At 43.0% G+C, this 19,702-nt stretch overlaps 2 protein-coding genes across 3 annotated transcripts in view; one reads left to right on the top strand and one right to left on the bottom strand.

The window, feature by feature from the left end:
- Window positions 1-19,702, bottom strand: part of LOC133140614 (glutathione hydrolase 1 proenzyme-like) — a 67,610-nt gene that overhangs the window by 4,046 nt on the left and 43,862 nt on the right. For both annotated transcript variants that reach the window (XM_061260661.1, XM_061260662.1), the window contains exons 2-7: window positions 5,619-5,795; window positions 2,562-2,692; window positions 2,356-2,445; window positions 1,101-1,293; window positions 697-857; window positions 319-468 (exon numbers count right to left, since the gene is read on the bottom strand). In XM_061260661.1, the coding sequence (XP_061116645.1) occupies window positions 319-468; window positions 697-857; window positions 1,101-1,293; window positions 2,356-2,445; window positions 2,562-2,692; window positions 5,619-5,788 (895 nt within the window). In that variant the 5' untranslated portion in view covers window positions 5,789-5,795. The remainder of the gene's footprint in view (window positions 1-318; window positions 469-696; window positions 858-1,100; window positions 1,294-2,355; window positions 2,446-2,561; window positions 2,693-5,618; window positions 5,796-19,702) is intronic.
- Window positions 14,306-19,702, top strand: part of LOC133140970 (leucine-rich repeat-containing protein 75B-like) — a 38,663-nt gene continuing 33,266 nt past the window's right edge. Inside the window, exon 1 of the mRNA XM_061261304.1 lies at window positions 14,306-14,926. Coding sequence (XP_061117288.1) covers window positions 14,636-14,926 — 291 coding nt within the window. The 5' untranslated portion in view covers window positions 14,306-14,635. The remainder of the gene's footprint in view (window positions 14,927-19,702) is intronic.

The following is a 19,702-nucleotide window of genomic DNA, read 5'->3' as shown; positions in this document are numbered from 1 at the left end:
CACATATTTGGATACTTCTCTATATCAAGTACCAGGACACATAACTGCCCCAATAGCACAATGAAATTACAACTAGCACCCAAACCAGTGAACTCTAAATCGTAGATGCACATCATAGGTGTCGGCTCTCACAGCCTTCCATACTGCCTCCGGTCTCTAACCACACACCATAGGTAGAACCTCCACACACTGAGGAATTGACTGAGTGTGATTTACAGCTCTCCCACCATGATACACTCTCACAGAATGTGATCCACAGATCTCTCCCTAACTGAAACCCCTGAACCCTCAATGCCAATACCGAGCGAGGTTCCTTACCATCGACAATGTTGAGTATGAGGGCAAGCACAGGACCGCTGGAGGGGGCATCTGGGACGTGCACGGTGTACTCCCCCACATTGAGCTTCAGTGGGTTTTCGTTTAGCAGGGGTTCATAGCCAGCCAGGTCCTCCAGTGTTATAATTCCCCCTAGAACAAGCAGGCATGAAACACAGTTCAGTTCCAAGCAATATCACACTGGCAGGAATGCATAGAACTTCGGTTAATTCCAGAATTAATAATTGACCAAAATGTACTTGAAGCTGCTGAATTTTAACCTTTAAACAAATTGTGCTCCTTCTCTATGCCAACTGTCACCAGTGTGAAATAAATCATGTCATTTGACACAAATAATGATAAAGCAAAGGGGACAATAACCTGCAGCCTGGATTTCCTCCACAATACTGTGACCCATAGTCCCATTGTAGAAAACATCGGGCCCCTCTTCTGCTATCCTTTGGTAGGTGTCAGCTAGTTTAATAAATTTAATAATATCGTTTTCCTTCAGGACGTTTCTGTGCGTGTCACAAAACACTTCACTGAAAAAAAAAAACAAGAACAAAGAAAATGTCATAAGAATCACCCAGCTCCAGTCTGTGTGTCTGGGGAAAAAGGCATCCTTGGACTGGTTTGACAAGAGAAAGTTTTATTTCTCCACATACTGTGACAGAATTCACTTTCAGACAAGGGATATTGTGTGCAGTGAATGCATGCAGCACTCTGTCGTAACCAGGACTGGATGCTGATGTGATGCAGAAACAACCACAGAGTGCTACTTTTACCAAAAGTCCTCATCATTCAGGATGGTGTCCTGGTTCTTGGCGATGGCTTTAGCCAGTGCTTTGCCGACGGGGAATCCTCTGCGTGCCAATGCGATGCTGGGTTCAAACAGCTCTGCCCAAGGTAGTCTTCCATGACGCTTGTGTGCCATCTCATATCCGCGGATCTCTCCAGGGATGGCGATGGCCAGCCCACCTGCCAGCAGATACACATAATTTGTTGTGTGTCTCAAAGGTACAATAGGTAAGATTTCTGTGATAAAACATTGTTACAATACCACCGTAAATCCCTTCCTATCATTGAAAATGTTGACTGACCCTGTCTGTGTTAATAGTCCTTAAATTTGGGTTTAAAAATATATAGTTGATGGACCAACACTCAAAAACATTGTATAGCTGTACAATAATTAAAGCACATTGGTCGAAAATTGGTTCATTGGTTCTAATTGCCACAGTTCAATGTCAGTGCGTGGATTAAAAACAGTGTTGTGATTTTAGGGTGTTGCTGCAATTCCTCTCTTGACCATTAGAAGTCTGGAATTACCTATTGTACCTTTAATACCAGAACTTACAAAATGTTTCATGAACACATGCTATTTGGGTGATGCTTCTATTCAAAGTGACTTATAGTTGTTTAGACTAAGCAGCAACAATCCGCCTTGGAGCAATGTTGGGGTTGAGGGCCTTGCTCAGGGGACCTGGCTACACCGGGTCCTAGTCATGTACCTTAACCACTTTGATACAGGCTGCCACCTGAAGCATATACTCTATAGCAATGGAGAATTCATTTTCAAATGGCTGCTAGGGTGGATCCCAAGCCTGCATAGAGACCATTTAAAGAACAGCCCTGTGAGTGATGCGGACTCATCAGCTTCGAGCTCCACATAGCATGTTAAATACAACTTGTAAGATAAGATCATTTAGTGAATGACCTGTCATGGCAGGCACCATTCCAGCCTTTCTGGTTTACAACAGGGCTGGAATTGAAGTTTCAGCAGTGAATTCCAGAAAACATGTGAGCTCAATTGAGGTTTGGAGGGTCTTTTTATTATGGGCAAATCACCGGTGATTCAAGGCATAGCTCAGAAACAGGGTGGGGACACAGAGGTGTAATATTAACCTTGGAGCGACCTATACATCCCCCCATTCACCCTGCTATCATACAATGATGAATTATCTACCCATGCTCAGTCTCCGTGGATTCTTCCAAATAATTCAATGAACTAATGATGACATGTTACTTAACACAGCACACTACCTTTCCGAGATAGCTGGGTATTATTGCCAAACATGTTTTCCGTTGCATTCATGGGTGCAGTCTCCCTTGCATCAATGGTTTCTACCTTTCCTGATAGAAATACAAAAAAAGAAAACAAACAACAAAAAAGCCAAACAACAAAATCAGTGCTTTGTACTTTTCCTGTGGACAAACTGTGGATGAGAACAGGGGGGAGGCAAACCCACCTGTAGATGCATTATAGATGGTGAAGAAGAGCCCCCCTCCAATTCCCATGCTGTGAGCATTCATGAGCCCTACACACAGCAGGGCGGCGATAGAGGCATCCACTGCTGAGCCGTTCCTCTTTAGGATGTCCCTGAGAGCACAATAATACACTGGGGCTGGGTGTACAGAAAAAAGGTGTCTTTGCTGGTTAGGGGTATAGCACATATACACTCAGTGTGCACTTTATTATGTATTTATTAGACTTATTTTTTAGACTTATTGCTTCTTCTGCTGCTATAGCCTATCCACTTAAAAGGTTTGAGGCATGTGTCCAGAGATGGTCTTCTGCATACCACTGCTGTAATCTGTGTTCATTTGCATTACTGTCACCTTCCTGTCAACTTTGGCTAGTCTGGCATTTCTCCACTGACCTCTCTCATTAACAAGGCTGTCCGCAGAACTGCTGCTCACTGGATGTTTTTTGTTTTTCGCACCATTCTGAGTAAACTCTAGAGACTGTTGTGAGTGAAAATCCCAGGAGATCAGCAGTTACAGAAATACTCAAACCAGCCCGTCTGTCACCAACAATCATGCCACGGTTGAAATCACTGAGACCATTTTTTTCCCCATTCTGGTTACTGATTTGATAATCACAGAAATAAGTAGGCGTACAGGTGTTCCTAATAAAGTGCCCAGTGAGTGTAGTTCCACTATCATTCTCCAAGTATTAAAATCTGGATCGGTTTCAGGGAACTTCTGACAAAAGCTCCCTTTTCATGTCCAGAATACCAAAAAGACTTTCTACCTTACTGTGAATTCTGTTTTCATGGCAAAGTTAAAGGCAGTCAGGGAATCAGGGAAACAGATTTTTAACCAGGAGTTTAAAACTGAACCAGAAACTGAAAGCAGTAGGCTGAAAAGCACTTTTCCACAGTTGAAAGGGGTTTTATCATTTTATTTTACCAGCGCATTTCCCAATAATAAATAATATGCATCTTTGTTTAGATGCATTCAATTCATCATTCATGAGAGCATTTGAATGGATCAAAACACAGAGAGCAATATTCAGTTTGAATGAACAAAATGCACAGTTTCAGTGCCACCAGTTCCATTGACCCAATTTACCAGTGTTAGGTGATAATATCAGAATTTTCATTCAGTGCTTCACAATAATATCTAAATATATATTTTTGACATTCTGGTGGGTTTTTAATTATTATTTTAATGAGTGTCAGTACAGTTTTATGTAAGCTCAAATATTTTTCCCCCTAAGCATTGGAATTTTAATGGAGGCTGGAAAGCCTTGAAGAGAAACTTTAGAGAAGCCAGAACTTTTTGCTTAAGGAAATTATATTCAGCATGAGAGCCTCAGAAATAATTAAAATTCAGTTGATTCCATTCTGAATTTCAATAAGAGTTTGTCCTGAGGCACAATTCCGGGAAAATTTTTTATTTTAACTGGAGGAGGACATGAAGTGAAAGTCCAGGGCCTGCAAGATGTTATATTTTCTAACTAAAATGTTACCTTTAATGAAGAATTTTTCTTTCGATGTCATTGATCTTTGAAGTCTTGGGTATTTATGCATTTGCCTGCATTTCAGTTTCTGTTCTGCATACATGTTCATGAGAGGATGTGTGGGTTTACAGGTAGATATGTGAGTGTATGCTGTCGTATTTGGCTGTGTGGGTATTTCCAGATGCTGGGTATCTTTCCAGGTGATGCTCTGCCAGGCCTGTTCCACAACCATCTTCAGTTTCCATTTTGTTTTTGCGGTTTTGTACCTTCAGTCTTGTTTTCAGCAAGTGAACTGTATGTTCAGTTGGATTCAGGATGAGTGACTGACTTGGCGCGATAAGAACATTCTACTGTACTACCAGGTTGCTTGCTATCGATTAGCTCAACAGTGCATTCTTGCTTCAAAACAGTGTATCATATAGTGCATTCTGATACACCCAATGTTTCATTCTGATAAAAAATGCTAATTCTACACCTAGAACACTAGACCATTTGGTAGGTTCCTTGTGCTGACTGATGTCGTAAAAATACACAGCAGCAACTGAGCAGCCAATTGTCCAATTATTTGTCTAAAAAGGTCTAAAAATTCAAACACAGATCCAATAAGGATGTAGTGGGTGGGTGAGAGTTTTGGCCTCCTTACAGTGAGCTTTCTGCTCCACACTCCACTAAAGGCTCCAGGCTCCCTCCTCTCATACGGCCAAGAATCTTGGGGTGACTCTTGATAACCGCCTCACCCTGGCTCCACATGTATCCTCCACTGCCAGAACCTGCAGGTTCTTCCTCTACAATATACGCCGTATCCGTCATCTCCTGACGGAGAAAGCCACCCAGCATCAAGCCCCTCCAGCTGGTCCAGAATGCTGCAGCCTGCCTGATCACCAGCCAGCCCAGGTCGGCTCATGTCACCCCAGTCCTCATTGGCCTCCACTGGCTTCCTATTGCCGCACGCATCCGCTTCAAGGCCCTAGTATTAGCATTTCAGGCTGCTAAGGGGACTGCCCCATCTTACATACAATCCTTAATCAGTCCCTACTCCCCAGCTAGACCACTCCAGTCTGCCAGCTCTGGTCGCCTTATGGTTCCCTCACTACGAGCACCTGGCGGTTGAGCTGCACATTCACGCCTGTTTTCCGTTCTGGTTCCTCAGTGGTGGAATGACTTGCCTACCACTGGACAGCAGAATCCCTCCCCCTATTTCGACACAGACTAGAAACACACCTTTTCAAACTGTACCTTAGTCCTCCCTCCTGATCCCCCCCCCCCTTTTCCGATATCCCTCTTGTCTAACCCCCCAAAAAAACAAATAAATAACATTTAAAAATATATATATATACATATTTATATATTATATATATATATACATATATATATATATACACACTTACGATGACTACATTTTTTGTTTAGAACAGCACTTACTAGTTACTTACTAGTTATGGGTGTGATGGTTTAACTTCTGGAAGAACCTATGCACTTGTAAATCGCTTTGGATTAAAAGTGTCTGCCAAATGACTAAAATGTAAAATGTAAAAAATGCAAATGGGTTCTTGGTTCTTACCTGCCAATCTCAGAGCATTTCCCTGCATCTGCCGCCACAGCTGCCTTGGAGTAGAAGTGGTCTGGAAAGCGGGTCCTCTTATTTCCCACTCCAAAGAAGATGCCCAGAAAGATGCACACCAAAGCCACCAGCAGTACCACCACACCAGCGATAATCGACTTCTTGACCATTTTCCTTCTGAGGGTAATCAAGACACCTCACAGTCATTTTCGTTTTACAAACAAAGTGTCATTTCATGTAAAAGAAATATTCTCTCAAACATGATCTTGGTAGGAATTTGGTCATTTGTAAAGTAAAACCAAAATTTAGGTCAATACAATTTAATAATACAGCAAAATTGTATTCTTTACAGGATGAAACATACCACTTGAAAGCAAGGCACTGGCAATTACAATGCAGTGTTGTACAGGTACCACCTATATACACCTTTCCCAGAACTAAATGTACCATCCTGGCATGTTGAGACAGATTTGATCAACCAAAACTTTCTAACAGTTTTACTACTTTTTTAGGATATCACACACCCAGTCTCCAACATCCAATTGTTTTGTTTCACAATTGTAGCAAAACTGCCTCCTTGACATTTTATCTGCACACGCTCTGCCTTAGAGCATATGCTGTGCTGCTGTGATGAAATACCACATTTTCTTCAGCTTTACTGAAATGTCTGAACTATCCTGCGGATCCGAACTGAATCATTACATTACATTACATTACATTATTGGCATTTGGTAGACGCTCTTATCCAGAGCGACGTACAACAAAGTGCATACCCATAACCAGGGATAAGTTCGCTGAAAGAGCCTAGAGGGAAGTACAATTTCAACTGCTACCTGTACAACAAAGATCAGGACGAGGGCCTTTTTTTTTTTTTTTTGAGAACAAAGAAACAAACAAACAGAGCAAAAGTAACCAAAGTTAACTATCCAAACACTGCTTACCTAGCCAACTAAAAATACTGATACACAAAGCAAGTCACAGAGACAACAATTAAGGTTCACAGGGAGGTAGGGAGGGATGGGGAAAGGTGCTGCTTGAAGAGGTGTGTCTTCAGCTTGCGCTTGAAGGTGGGGAGAGATTCTACAGTTCTGACCTCAACTTGATGCGAGCCATGACAGGCAGCCAGTGGAGGGAAGAAAGCAGGGGGGTGACGTGCGAGTATTTGGGAAGGTTGAAGACCAGACGAGCTGCTGCATTCTGGATGAGTTGGAGGGGTCTGATGGCAGACGCTGGGAGGCCAGCCAAGAGGGAATTGCAGTAGTCCAGGCGGGACAGAACCATCGCTTGGACCAGGAGCTGGGTCGAGTAGGGGGTGAGAAAGGGGCGGATTCTCTGTATGTTGTATAGAAAGAACCTGCATGACCGGGTCACCGCCACAATGTTCTCGGAGAGGGACAGTCTGCTGTCCATCACCACGCCGAGGTTCCTTGCACTGGGTGACGGCGTGAGTGTGGTATCCCCGAGGGAAATGGAGAGATCCAGATGGGGAGAGGTTTTAGCAGGGATGAATATCATTTCAGTCTTGCCTGGGTTGAGCTTTAGATGGTGGTTGTCCATCCAGCTCTGGATGTCCCTCAGGCAAGCAGAGATACGGGCTGAAACCTGCGTATCAGACGGCGGGAACGAGATGAAGAGTTGGGTATCGTCCGCGTAGCAGTGGTAGGATAGCCCATGTGCAGTGATCACAGGGCCAAGGGAGCGAGTGTAAAGAGAAAAAAGAAGCGGACCTAGGACTGAGCCCTGGGGAACTCCTGTGCCGAGGGGCCGAGGTGTTGATACCGAACCAGCCCAGGCAACCTGGAAGGAGCGACCAGAGAGGTAGGACTCAATCCAGTCCAGGGCTGTGCCACAGATGCCCGTTGCTGACAGGGCAGACAGGAGGATGGAGTGATCCACAGTGTCGAAGGCAGCAGAGAGATCTAGAAGAATGAGGACAGAGGAGAGGGAGGCTGCTCGTGCGGCATGGAGTGACTCACTGACGGAGAGGGGCGCAGTCTCTGTCGAGTGGCCCGATCTGAAGCCAGACTGATGGGGGTCTAGCAGGTTGTTGTTAGAAAAGAAAGAAGAAAGTTGAGTAGAAGCAGCTCGTTCTATAGTTTTAGATAGGAAAGGAAGAAGAGATACCGGTACTAGTTCTGGATGATGGAGGGATCCAGAGTAGGCTTTTTTAGCAGCGGAGTGATGTGGGCCCTCTTGGAGGATGCCGGAAAACAGCCGGAAGACAGGGAGGAGTTGACAAGGGAGGTGACAAATGGGAGAATGTCAGGTGTGATAGTTTGGAGAAGAGAAGAGGGGATAGGGTCAAGGGCACAGGTTGTAGGGCGGTGGCAGAGCAGGAGTTGAGAAACACCAGAGTCTGTAAGGGGGGAGAAAGTGGAAAAGGAAGGGATGGGCCTAGAGGGGGGGAAGGGCACAGTGAGGGGGGCGGTGGTTGTAAAGGATCTACGGATGACTGTGACCTTCTCATCGAAGAAATCAGCAAAGTCATCAGCAGCAAAGGAGGACTGAGGAGGATGAGGCGGTGCATTGAGGAGAGAGGAGAAAATAGAGAAAAGTTTCCGGGGGTTAGAACCGGAGTTCTGAATTTGTGTTTGAAAGTATTTTGCTTTGGTGGCAGTGACAGCGGAAGAGAATGCCGCCAGGAGAGACTGGTAAGTCGTGAGGTCTGAAGCGTCTCTGGATTTCCCCCACTTCCTCTCCGCTGCGCGGAGGCTGGCCCTGGAGGTACGGAGGGTGTCAGATATCCAAGGACTGGGAGGGGATGTGCGAGGCGGCTTTGAGACAGGCGGACAGAGAGAGTCAAAGGCGGAGGAGAGAGATGAAAGGAGGGTGGCAGATGCAGAGTTAGTGGGGAGTTTGAAGAAGGATTCAAGAGGGGGGAGTGAGGCGATGACGGTGCTGGCGAAGGAAGAGGGGGAGAGGGAGCGGAGGTTACGGCGGGCTGAGGAAGTGTGGGTGGGAGGAGGGGGAGGAGGATGGGGAGGAAGAGGGAGGGAGAATGAGATGAAGTGGTGATCAGATGTGTGCAGAGGGGTAACCGTGAAATCGGAGCATGAGCAGTTCCTCACAAAGACAAGGTCTAGGACATTGCCCGCCTTGTGGGTTGGAGGAGAGTGTTGCAGGGAGAGGCCGAAGGAGTGGATTAGCGGTAGGAAGGCAGCAGCCTGGGAGGCTTCTAGGTGGATGTTGAAGTCTCCAAGGAGAATCAGTGGGGTGCCATCCTTAGGAAAGGAGCTGAGAAGGGTGTCTAGCTCATCAAGGAAGTTTCCCAGGGGCCCTGGAGGACGGTAGATAACTGCAATGAAAAGGTTAGTAGGGTAGGATACTGCAACAGAATGGAATTCAAAAGTGGATATGGACAGGTCAGAGAGGGGGAGAACAGAGAATTTCCACGAGGGGGAAATTAAAAGACCAGTACCACCGCCACGGCCGGAAGGCCGGGGAGTGTGCGAGAAGGAGAAGGAGGATGAGAGGGCAGCGGGAGTGGCGGTGTTGTCAGGTGTGATCCAGGTCTCCGTGAGGGCAAGGAATTGTAGGGACTGGAGGGAGGCATACGCAGGGATGAAGTCAGCCTTCCGAGTGGCAGACTGGCAGTTCCATAGTCCCCCTGTGACAGCAAAGTCCTCACAAGGGGTCAGCGGGGGGTAGCCGAGGTTTGAGGGGTTCCGACGCCGTGGAGGCCCACGTCACAGGGGGGGGGTCTTCGAGGGAGAGAGCAGACTGGGATGGGGTGAAACATAACATCACAAACTGGGACGGAGCGACGCTAGAGTCGCTCTGACACGCCTATTTAAATGGCCTACAATTGCTCACAAGCAATATGAAATCAAAGCTAATCTACTGATAAATTCCAAAGCTATTTAAGCTATTTAAGACAAATGTTCAATCACTCTATAGGTATGCAACCAGTATAAGTGATTAACAGGTAACAGACAAACAAACTGGCTCAAGCCCTAACCCTTGCTGTTCAAATGAGCAATTTAAAAATCAACTTTACCGCGTCTAGAGGAAAGTCCGCAGCGATACTAAACACCTGGTCAGAATGATGCACTTACTGACTAATGACAACTTTCGCGAGTCTAATATACGCTAGCGTCGCTCTGACACGCCTATTTAAATGGCCTACAATTGCTCACAAGCAATATGAAATCAAAGCTAATCTACTGATAAATTCCACAGCTATTTAAGCTATTTAAGACAAATGTTCAATCACTCTATAGGTATGCAACCAGTAGAAGTGATTAACAGGTAACAGTGATAATCAGTGGCCACACCTGTCTCTCTCTCTCTCTCTCTCTCTCTCTCCCTCTCTCTCTCTCTCAATTATTTGCCTAGCACAGTTTCAGGTATTCAATAGCTGAAATTGATTACCTCCTTATATACTCATGTTTGATCTCATTAAACATCATCTCTCTCTCTCTCTCTCTCTCTCTCTCTCTCTCTCTCTCTCTCTCTCTCTCTCTCTCTCTCTCTCTCTCACACAATTATTTTCCTAGCACAGTTTAAGGTATTCAATAGCTGAAATTGATTACCTCCTTATATACTCATGTTTGATCTCATTAGAAAGAGGCCAAAACCATTATTTTGATAATATATTAATTCATTACTTTTGTGACTGTAACCTGTCCACGCCTGTAACATTCCAGGCAAAGGTTGAGTGAACATGTCAGTGAACCTTTTTCAATGATAGGAAGGGATTTACAATGGTCTTGTGAAAATGTTTTAAGGTAGTTGAACCTTAATCTTTAGATTAAATCTTGAATAGCTGTTGTAACTGAATACATGTATTAATTTTAATCAGGTTGTACATTTTCATAAAGGTTGATCCATAGGTTGCTCTGCCAAGTATTTGGCAATTTATTTGGTCATTGATTTATTTTTTATTTGATTGATTTAATTGAACTTTGTTTTAATTAGGTCATTATCATCAACCTATTTAACATGTTGAATAAGTGAGGAGTTTTAATCCTTTACTTCCAGCCACCACCATCGGGACTGGATTATGGGCTAATCACATATCCATAATTCATAGTATAGTATAGTGAATGCTAGCTAACATTAACCAGCCAGCTAGGGAACTAGCCGGCTAATGTTACCCTGCTTTACTAACGTTAACGTTAGTTCTCAACACTAGTATTAATCAATTTGATCTGGCTAGAATCTACCTTGATTGAAGTGATCATAAGTGATCTATTCTTTGCAGTTGGCTTTTAAGGTGCTTTTGAATTAAAATGAAATAGAGAGGTCTAATGACAAACAAACCAGTCACATTACTGTTGTAGGGACTACAACTTCCACATTCCCACAGGAAAATTCTGCGACGTCCACCACGAATGACGTCTAACTTGGTTCAGCCAATCCCGTAATGGCGGGAGCAATAAACGGTCCCGTATAAGAGCAAGACACGTTCTTGGGATCTCTCTTCTGGCTCTTCTGCTTCTTCTTCTGCTTCTTCTCTTCGACGCACCCTTTTTGGCCAGTCGCTTCAGCTCATCTGCTCCGAGACTCGGACAGAGGCTGAATGCTGCACAGCGCACTACCAGGCCTACGGACACACCCAGTTACCTCGCGGTAACTACGTGGCCTATAGTGAGTGGAAATTGTTGTACGCGGAACGCTACATCAGTTTACCCCAATAAAGCTCAACAACGAAACAGCAACGAACTTTTACACCTGGAAAAGGACCAGCGGATCAGACGACAACGCTGCTAAGGCGCTAAGACGGGAACACCCCAGCCTGCGCATCTCTCCCGGACACCATTCACAGCACCATCGCCGCTTCTACAAGGACAGCATGTCTTTTGGATCCAGCAATGCGTATGGACTCAGTAAGAAAACAAACATTCAGGCATAGCCAGTGTTTAGTTTAGTCTTAACTGTTTTTGTGAATCTGTGTTTCAATATTTACCATCCAACCATTGTAATGTGTTTGGTTAGCTACATATATATGTACGTGAATTGATTCGCCGTCTTTTGCGCATATATAGAGTAAAACTACGCAAGTAGTCCCTTCTCACAGCTAACTCTAACTCATTACCACACCCATAACTCTAGCGACACGCGCGCTTGCGCGCGCCACACACACGCACACACACATACCCAACTAAATTTCCTTACTAACTTCCCGTTAGTTTATCTGTTATGTGTTTGTATGTTTGTTTAATAAATATATTTTATTAAACCCCGGTGTCCGTTTTGGAATCGCATAGACATGAGAGCCGAGTTAAAGCAGTCTTTCGAAGAACTTCCAACCTTCAGGTTATCGGTATGTTTAATCATTAAAATTGGTTATTTTAATTATTAATTAAAATACTAAATTTGTGGTTAGATATTTCTGATAATAGTAATTTTATGAGACTGATTACTTTTTGCAGTTATACTGCTACACAACGTTTAACTGGCGCCCCGGTTTCGTAGAGAGTAAAATCCCTGCGTTATTTGGCGGCCCGTGCGAGGACCCTACATAATTTGGAGTCCCGTGCGAGGACCCCTACACTGTTAAGGGTCTTTCAGTGAACGTACTACTACTTGCTAACAATAAGAGTAATAACTATATATGTAACTATAATCATAACTATAAGCATGTATATGAGTTATGAACTTAAGAACCTGAGAAAGCATAATGAAGTGAATAGGTCATAATTCCAACTTTAATTTGTAGTCTTTAGGGACTGCTCAAATGATGCCATCCATTTCTAAAAAAGAAAAGAAAAATGGGAAAAACAAATGCTTATTTTATGTCAAATGGACAAAAAATGTACCAGAGCAGGATAATAAATATAATGCATCCTGAAATATAATAATTCAAAGTATTCATACTTGAATGTTTTTTTTTATCCTAATCATTTTAGTGCAGTAAAATAGTTTCACCACAATAAATTCAACCCATGATGCAAACAAAATTTCCTCGACATGCCTTGAATTTCTCATTTACAAAAGCGTCTTCCCAGCCCCCAGTGTCAATGCTCTGTAAACAATTACAGAGTTTTCACATTAAAATAAACACATTATTTATATAAAATCTAAAATAGCATACACATTTCCATCCAAATTTTCTTGAACCTTGCCAAGTTAGAGACAATATTAATGGATTGTAATTTTCAAGTCATACTACAGACAATGGAATTTATGTCTGAGATTTCACTGGACCATTCCATAATACTTTACTTCTTACTCCTTTTAGTTTTACCATGGTGTAATGAGTGTTCATCCCAAATGCAGATCTCTTGTAGACTGAAACAGGTTATTGTGGGAATTATTCTCAATTTGGTTCCATCCATCTTGTCTTGGAAACAAGCTCCCAGTCCCTCCTGCTGAAAGGCAACCCCATATCATGATGCTGACCCCAACACGCTTGACTGTAAGGATATATGGGTGATGGGCTGCATGTGGTTTGTCCAAACATACTATTTTGCTTACAGGCAAAAAAAAGCTTTAAAGCATCAGACCACAAATTATCTTTATCACAGGGTCTTAATGCTGGTCTTTCTCAGAAGTGTCTACTCAGTCTAGCCACTTTTCCAAAGAAGTCAAATACATGAACTGTTGAAGAAATAGTTGATTTCAGGACAATTTCTCCCATTTCAGTCAATGAGCTCTGCAGTCAGCTGGCCTTTTGGTCACTTCTGACAGTTGCCTTAGTCGTCCATTTTCATGATATCATAATAGGCAAACAAATACCATGCATACTGTTGTTGTCGTTGTTTTTTTGTTTTTGTTTTTGATACAGATAAACTCCTAACCTGAATTTTGAAGATGGTAAATAAGGTTTTTCTTTATCATGTTTCATAAAACCAGTTGTAGCATAACAAGTTTGTGTATGTGTAGCTACCAACCTAAATTTGAACTTTTGATTGTACTCTTCAAGGGTTCTGAATTTCTGTATGTTTACACTAGGACTCGGAACTGTACTGTCCTCTCAGGTCCACTTTTGCACTTGTTCTTGTGTTTGATTTGCACTTTGTTGTACGTTGCTCTGGATAAGAGCGTCTGCTAAATGCCACCTAATGTAATGTCATGAATTGACCGTACCTCACGATTCTCGCTTTTCAACCGGTTCCAAATGCCTCCAAGTTTCACAGTATTGCTGAGTGCTTTTCATAAAAGCAACACAAAATGAACCAAAATAATTACAAAACAATATGGTAGGCATGATTACGGTTAAATTGTTCCTGTGTTTGTTACACCTTTAGGGGACCTTATTACATATACTGTGTGTGAACAGCAGCAGTTAATCATTCAATGTATTTCTTTATTTTTGAGATGATGTGGAAGTTAAATGACAAGCCTTATGGCGGCAAAGGCAGCCTTCCCAGTATCTGTGCTAAAATGTTGGTGGTTTGAGAAATGAAAATAAATAATAAATAAATAAATTGAAAGAGTGACTGAACCCGAAAGGTTTTTGCTATCCTTCAACACAATTAATCAACAGGCCTATCAAATAGCCTAAAACGCCGCCATAGGAGGCATCGGATAATGCACCAATAAATGTAAAACATTTGTTGACTGGGACATTAAGGAAACGCACAAAAGTACACATTAGGTTTCTGAAGTTTAAGCCAGGCGAGGGCATTCCTTTATAAAGACACATGTTGGCACGGTAGGCTCTGATTGGACAGAGACTGTACGAGACGCGTGTGGTGCGGTGTAGCAGCAGACACAAACACTGTTGTAAGGGGACAGGCACAGAATAGCAAGCGAGGAATCGGTAGCCGCTAATTTAATGCGAACACCCTTACCGAGGAGACAACATTAACGTAACGTAGCGGGGATCATGCCCCAGTAGCATTAGAACTCTAAAATTGCTATGCTTTTCATTTTAGATTCCTCTTGTTTTCGTTACATTGAACAATAGTAATATGATGATACAACATAGTCATACAATATGAGTGCTTTGCTCAAGTTTGCATGATTTGTGGCTCGCAAAGGTCTGCGTTATTAACATGGTTACGTTATATACTGGACATAGCACATTACACTAATAATTCACTGTGAAACTGTTTATCCCAGCAACAAAAATGGGTTCTAGACTGAGCAGACAGAGTAGTCTGGACAGCGAAACGAAATTTTCAAAGAGGAGACGCCAGGCGCGTGACAGCTCTGGAGAAGGAGAGAGGAATGGAAGTCGGGGTAGCGGGGAGTTTTTGTTTACATCGCTGATGCTGAAGTCAGACAAGCTACCGGGAATGCTGCGGAAAACGAATCACAGTCCGTACGTGAGGAGGGTGACATGGATCAGAGAGATACAAAAGCTTATCCGAGAACATAAGGTGGACCAGGCAGTCGACGTGCTCAAATTACTGAGAAAGGTGAGGACTTATCAAACTCAGTGTTAAAGGGGGGTGTATGGGGTAGTCTTTTTGATGAAAGCTAAACCGTTACTTTCTGTAGGATAATATTATAGATGTAAATTAAGGTTTGTTCAAGATATGGTTTCAAACTGCAGTAGCCTACATGCACAACCTGTGAGAAATATCTTTGTGCCTGTTGCAAATGGACAGATAGTATGAATAAGTGATTATCACTGGAAATAAAGAACTGGTTTAAGATGTAATTAGTATTAATTTATTTTAGGGTCATACTTAATTACTAATTGACTGACTCAAATAACCACCGGTTGCTGGTGTTATTTAAAATTATCGTGCGGTCACTGGTAAAACGGTGAAAAGTACGCTATATGTGTTAGGCCTACGTTTTATAGTGGTTCTCGATAATTACGGTTTATCAGATAAAATAAGGTCTTGGTGACAAAATTTGTTGTTACAAATGTTTTTGTACTACACATAATCAGTCCATAGAGCTCAACTCAATGTCAGTTGAATCATTATTTGTTCCTCGGTGCATCATTGGAATTTGAGTTATTGCTGTTACGACTACCACGACTACTGATACTTCTGCGACTGCTTCTAATGATATGAATACTATAACCACAATACAAATGAAACATCATAACGAATCTTAAAGGTGACTGGAATGTCCCTGACTGTATCTAGCGACTGTGTCTTTAAAATAGATTTCTCATCAGGTGATGACAAGCAAAACCGTGTCAGTAGACACTAGTGACTTCTGAATACAGACTTCCCGAAACGTGCTTATGCTAATTTCGTTATTTATATTATTACATCTGCAAATGCTGCATCCTTCCAAGCATCCTTACTCCCTCGTGCAAGGCTTTCACCTAAACTATTTTGTTTCATTAATCAAACTGTTAAAGTCACAAATTCAGCAAATAGTGTTCACTAACTAGTTTGTCTAAATATATACATATATACCTAGCATGAACTATACAGTTATATCTGATACTATCTACATTTATTTCACAGGAACGTTTGCTATTTAGCGCTTCAACTGGACAAAAGTTAACACACCTGTTTAGCTACAGTATATTGCTTGAATGCATAAATGTATCGAGTAGTTTCCATTTTATCCAGATGTGCTAGGCATAATTTGTATCTGGTTGCATTTTTCAGACAGCAAGTAAGTCTGTAAGTGGAATACTGAACTTCAGTTTGCTGAAGCATTTCTACAGGCCGCTACAGGTTCAGAAATAGGCAATGAAACAAAAAGCGACATTTTGAAGGGTATCATGCTGAGACGTCACACATCAGGTTTGTAGCCCCTTGATGGCATTGAAAACAAGGTGTAAACTGAGTGTCTATTTGACTCAGTTCAAGGTCAATCCTTGTCATGAAAGCAAGATGCTTTAATAAAATATTTGTCAGGCTGCACCCCAAAGTAGAACAGACTGGTGTTTTGACACTGATTTCTCCTGGGGGTTTCCCCCTCCGTTATTTGCCATTTTCAGAAGCTTACTGTAAATGCTTATGGTGCAGTTGCCATCAGCTCGCATTTTTGAGCCAACATGGTGGAGCATGAGTGGGTGTTCGTCTCCCTCTCAGTCTGCTCTTCTGCGCAGAGCCATTGGATACAGAGATCCCCATCTGTTCCACCTTCCTCTGAGAGGCCGTGTGGAGTTCCTGTTCAGGGACACTGGAGTTGGCAGCAGAGATGCTCTTACACCCCCTTCTCCCAGGCAAATGCGCTCTGCCTGCCAAAAACTCCCCAAGAGATGAAGTAAAGTGGGAAGATGGATTTTTGTACCTTCGTCTTCTGTGAAACAGTGTCAGAGTAGGCAGTTACCCTTTATTAATGAAGCAGGGAAGACGGCTGTCAGTGTGCTTTGCCTGCAGGGCAAGCCATTCCGGTTCTTTCCCTGGGTGTGGGCGGAATCGCGGTATCTGGATGGATATGAACCCAGGACCTTGTGTGCCCCCTCTTGGGATTCGGTGTTGAAATCAGCCGGAAGGTAACAGGGAAAGGTCACCCCTGCCAAAGACATGCCCTTAATGTTCTTAAACACACAGTTATTAGTGCCTCAGACTCATCTCTGGTTTCCAAGGACTGGGGTACTATTTCCTCCCAGCCTGACCATAACTCCATGCAGCTCAATGAGAGGAAGAGAAAAACGTATGCCCTTCATGAAACAAGCTTGAATTTTCTCTGCCTTTTTGTTCTTTTTTCTGACTGGTTAAATGATTATTTATTGATGCCTCATCACGCATGTATTTTTCTCGAAACAGGAATTTTTCCTGAAAGATACTGTACATAAATACACATATAGAAATCTATGTACACACATACATAGTACTGTCCTCAGGAACATGTAAAGGAATCATTTCCTCTCATTTTCTTATTAGTCTATTAAATAATAAATTCTAGTATTGTGTATTGAGAGAAAATCACATGCAGGAAAAAGGAGGATATTTACTTCGCTGCACATACTACATGTATCTACATACACATGCTTCCATACCCTTAAGCCCTTATATCTCCAGTGATACCAAGGATGACAACCATGAGTCTTTTCCTATAATTTGTGGTTAGATAACACATTTGGAGGGATTTTTGACCATTCCTCCATGTAGAACATGTCAGAATCATTCATATCCTTGGGATACTCCCCTCATCAGTGCAAACCACAGGCTTTTTATAGGTTTTAAGTCTGGAGACTTGAGATGGCCATTGCAGAACACAGTTGTTGTTTTTACTTGACCACTTCTGTGTGGATTTTGATGTATGCTTGGAGTCATTGACCGGCATATTTGACAGTAGGTATGAGGTGCTTCTCCTTGTATGCATTCAGTTTTGGCGAATTATCTCTTATCTGACCATAGCACTCTCTTCCTGTCATAATTCCAATGAGGTTTTGCAAATTCAAGATGCTTGGTTTGTTTATTGTGCTCAGTAAGGGATTTTGCATGTTTGTTACCTTATTTTTATGTTCCAGTTAAACAGGAAGTGACCTTGTGATCTAATTCCTTTAGACAGAGATTAACTAAATTAAAGTAAAATTGTATTGGCAATTTCACTTTTTTCATTATATTTACAATAATTGTTAAGAGTGCCAATATTTATTTGCACCAGTGGTTTTCAGAAAAAATGAGATAACTAAATAAAAAACAGAAAAATGAATGTTCAATGTAAATGTACATGTTGTTTATTATATGCAGCGTTTTTATTAATGGTGCCAATAATTCTGGAGCCCACTGTATCTATCCACTCTTTGAACATTGGCCTTTCTCTCCAGTGCTTGAGAACAAGCCTCAGCATTGCTACTACACCCATACATAATATCCTAACCTGGGTCTAATTCAGCTCTGGTACCTGAGATATATCATAGAACAAACCTACTCTGGGGCTCTTTGGTATAGAAAGCCCCAGGCCCTCTTTGTTGTTTCAAAGCTCCGAAGAGAAACCCTACTTGGTTTTCTCTGGCTACAGTTTTTTAGGTAATGATGTGCTTTGTTTTCAGTGCTTCCCCCATTTTCTCTCAGATAAGGAATGGGCGGTTGTATAGAGCCGTGCCGTGCAGCCAGTGTGGGGAGCATTGACAAGCCGGCCCTCTTGTTCGAAGCACATGATGTTCCCAGCGGTTTCTTTCCATGCTGCAACCCAAGAGCAAGCAGACATGACCCCAGGAAGACCTTCACAAACATCTTGCAGACTGCAGGTCTGTCACTAGAGAGTGATCTTCCTGAACCCTGGATGTTTAGGATGTTGTTGCCCCATGGGGCTACCGGACACAGTCGGCACAGGCATGGTGAGGATTAGACCATGGGGCCCATCCCCATGCCACGCACTAGAATAGTGCTTTAAAGGAGCCACCCAGCAGCCCTGGTAATACAAGCTATTATGTAAAACTAGTGTCAACTTCCCATATCTAACCAAATTGGTAGGCAAATCATTACGATGATTCATGGCTTGCATACTAATCAGCATGGTGTGCATTGCTGGAAAGGTTGATGTGCAGAAGCGTTGTCCAGCCATGGGCTCCCTTTGCAGGACTTCACCACATTGCCACCCTGCCGCTCTGTCCGGAGGGATCAGCGTGCTCCTTCTCCACCGCCGCTCTGGGTCCTGTCAGGCTGTCACTCCACGTCACAGGGCCCTGTCAGAGTCGGCCATTAGAGTGCATCCACTCTCTCTGCCTCTAATGTCGCTCCTTCACTCACTGATTCTCCTTAATGGAGCCGTGGTGTTATAGCAGGGGAACCGCTGCAGCAGTCGTGGTCAGAAGCATGAGGAATTGCCCTTGTTTTTTAGAATACCCATCGGCCGCCCACCGTTGGTGGTTTGCCCCACACGGTTAAGCACACAAAGAGACACACACACACGTCTGTGTATGTGACACCATTCTAAGCGGTATATAGTGCAGAGAACAAGAATTTACTCAGTGCATCTCCCCGTGAAGTGCTTATTGAGTGCCAGAGGGCAGCATGGGCGATGGCTGGCCGTAGCCTATTAACTGTGAGTGGAGTGACATACGTTTGCGTGGAACCCAGTCACAGGGCAGCACCTCTCATTACTCACTCAAGCCTCTCCTCCTTTGTCTTCATCAGCAAATTCATTTTCCCATGAACTCAGGGGACCACAGATAGAATGGTCCAATACCATAATGGACACTGATGATTCAAAACCAAATTAAATCAATAAATCTTTCAAAAGAAATATTCCAACAATCCCCCCCCACTCCCCACACCCGTTAGTCAAAATGAGTCATATTCCCTTGTTGAAGGCAACATTTC

Source organism: Conger conger, chromosome 11, assembly GCF_963514075.1.
Source record: "Conger conger chromosome 11, fConCon1.1, whole genome shotgun sequence".
Classification (NCBI taxonomy): domain Eukaryota; kingdom Metazoa; phylum Chordata; class Actinopteri; order Anguilliformes; family Congridae; genus Conger; species Conger conger.
Note: the sequence above shows the minus strand (reverse complement) of the source record. Positions and strands in the feature narration are given on the sequence as shown.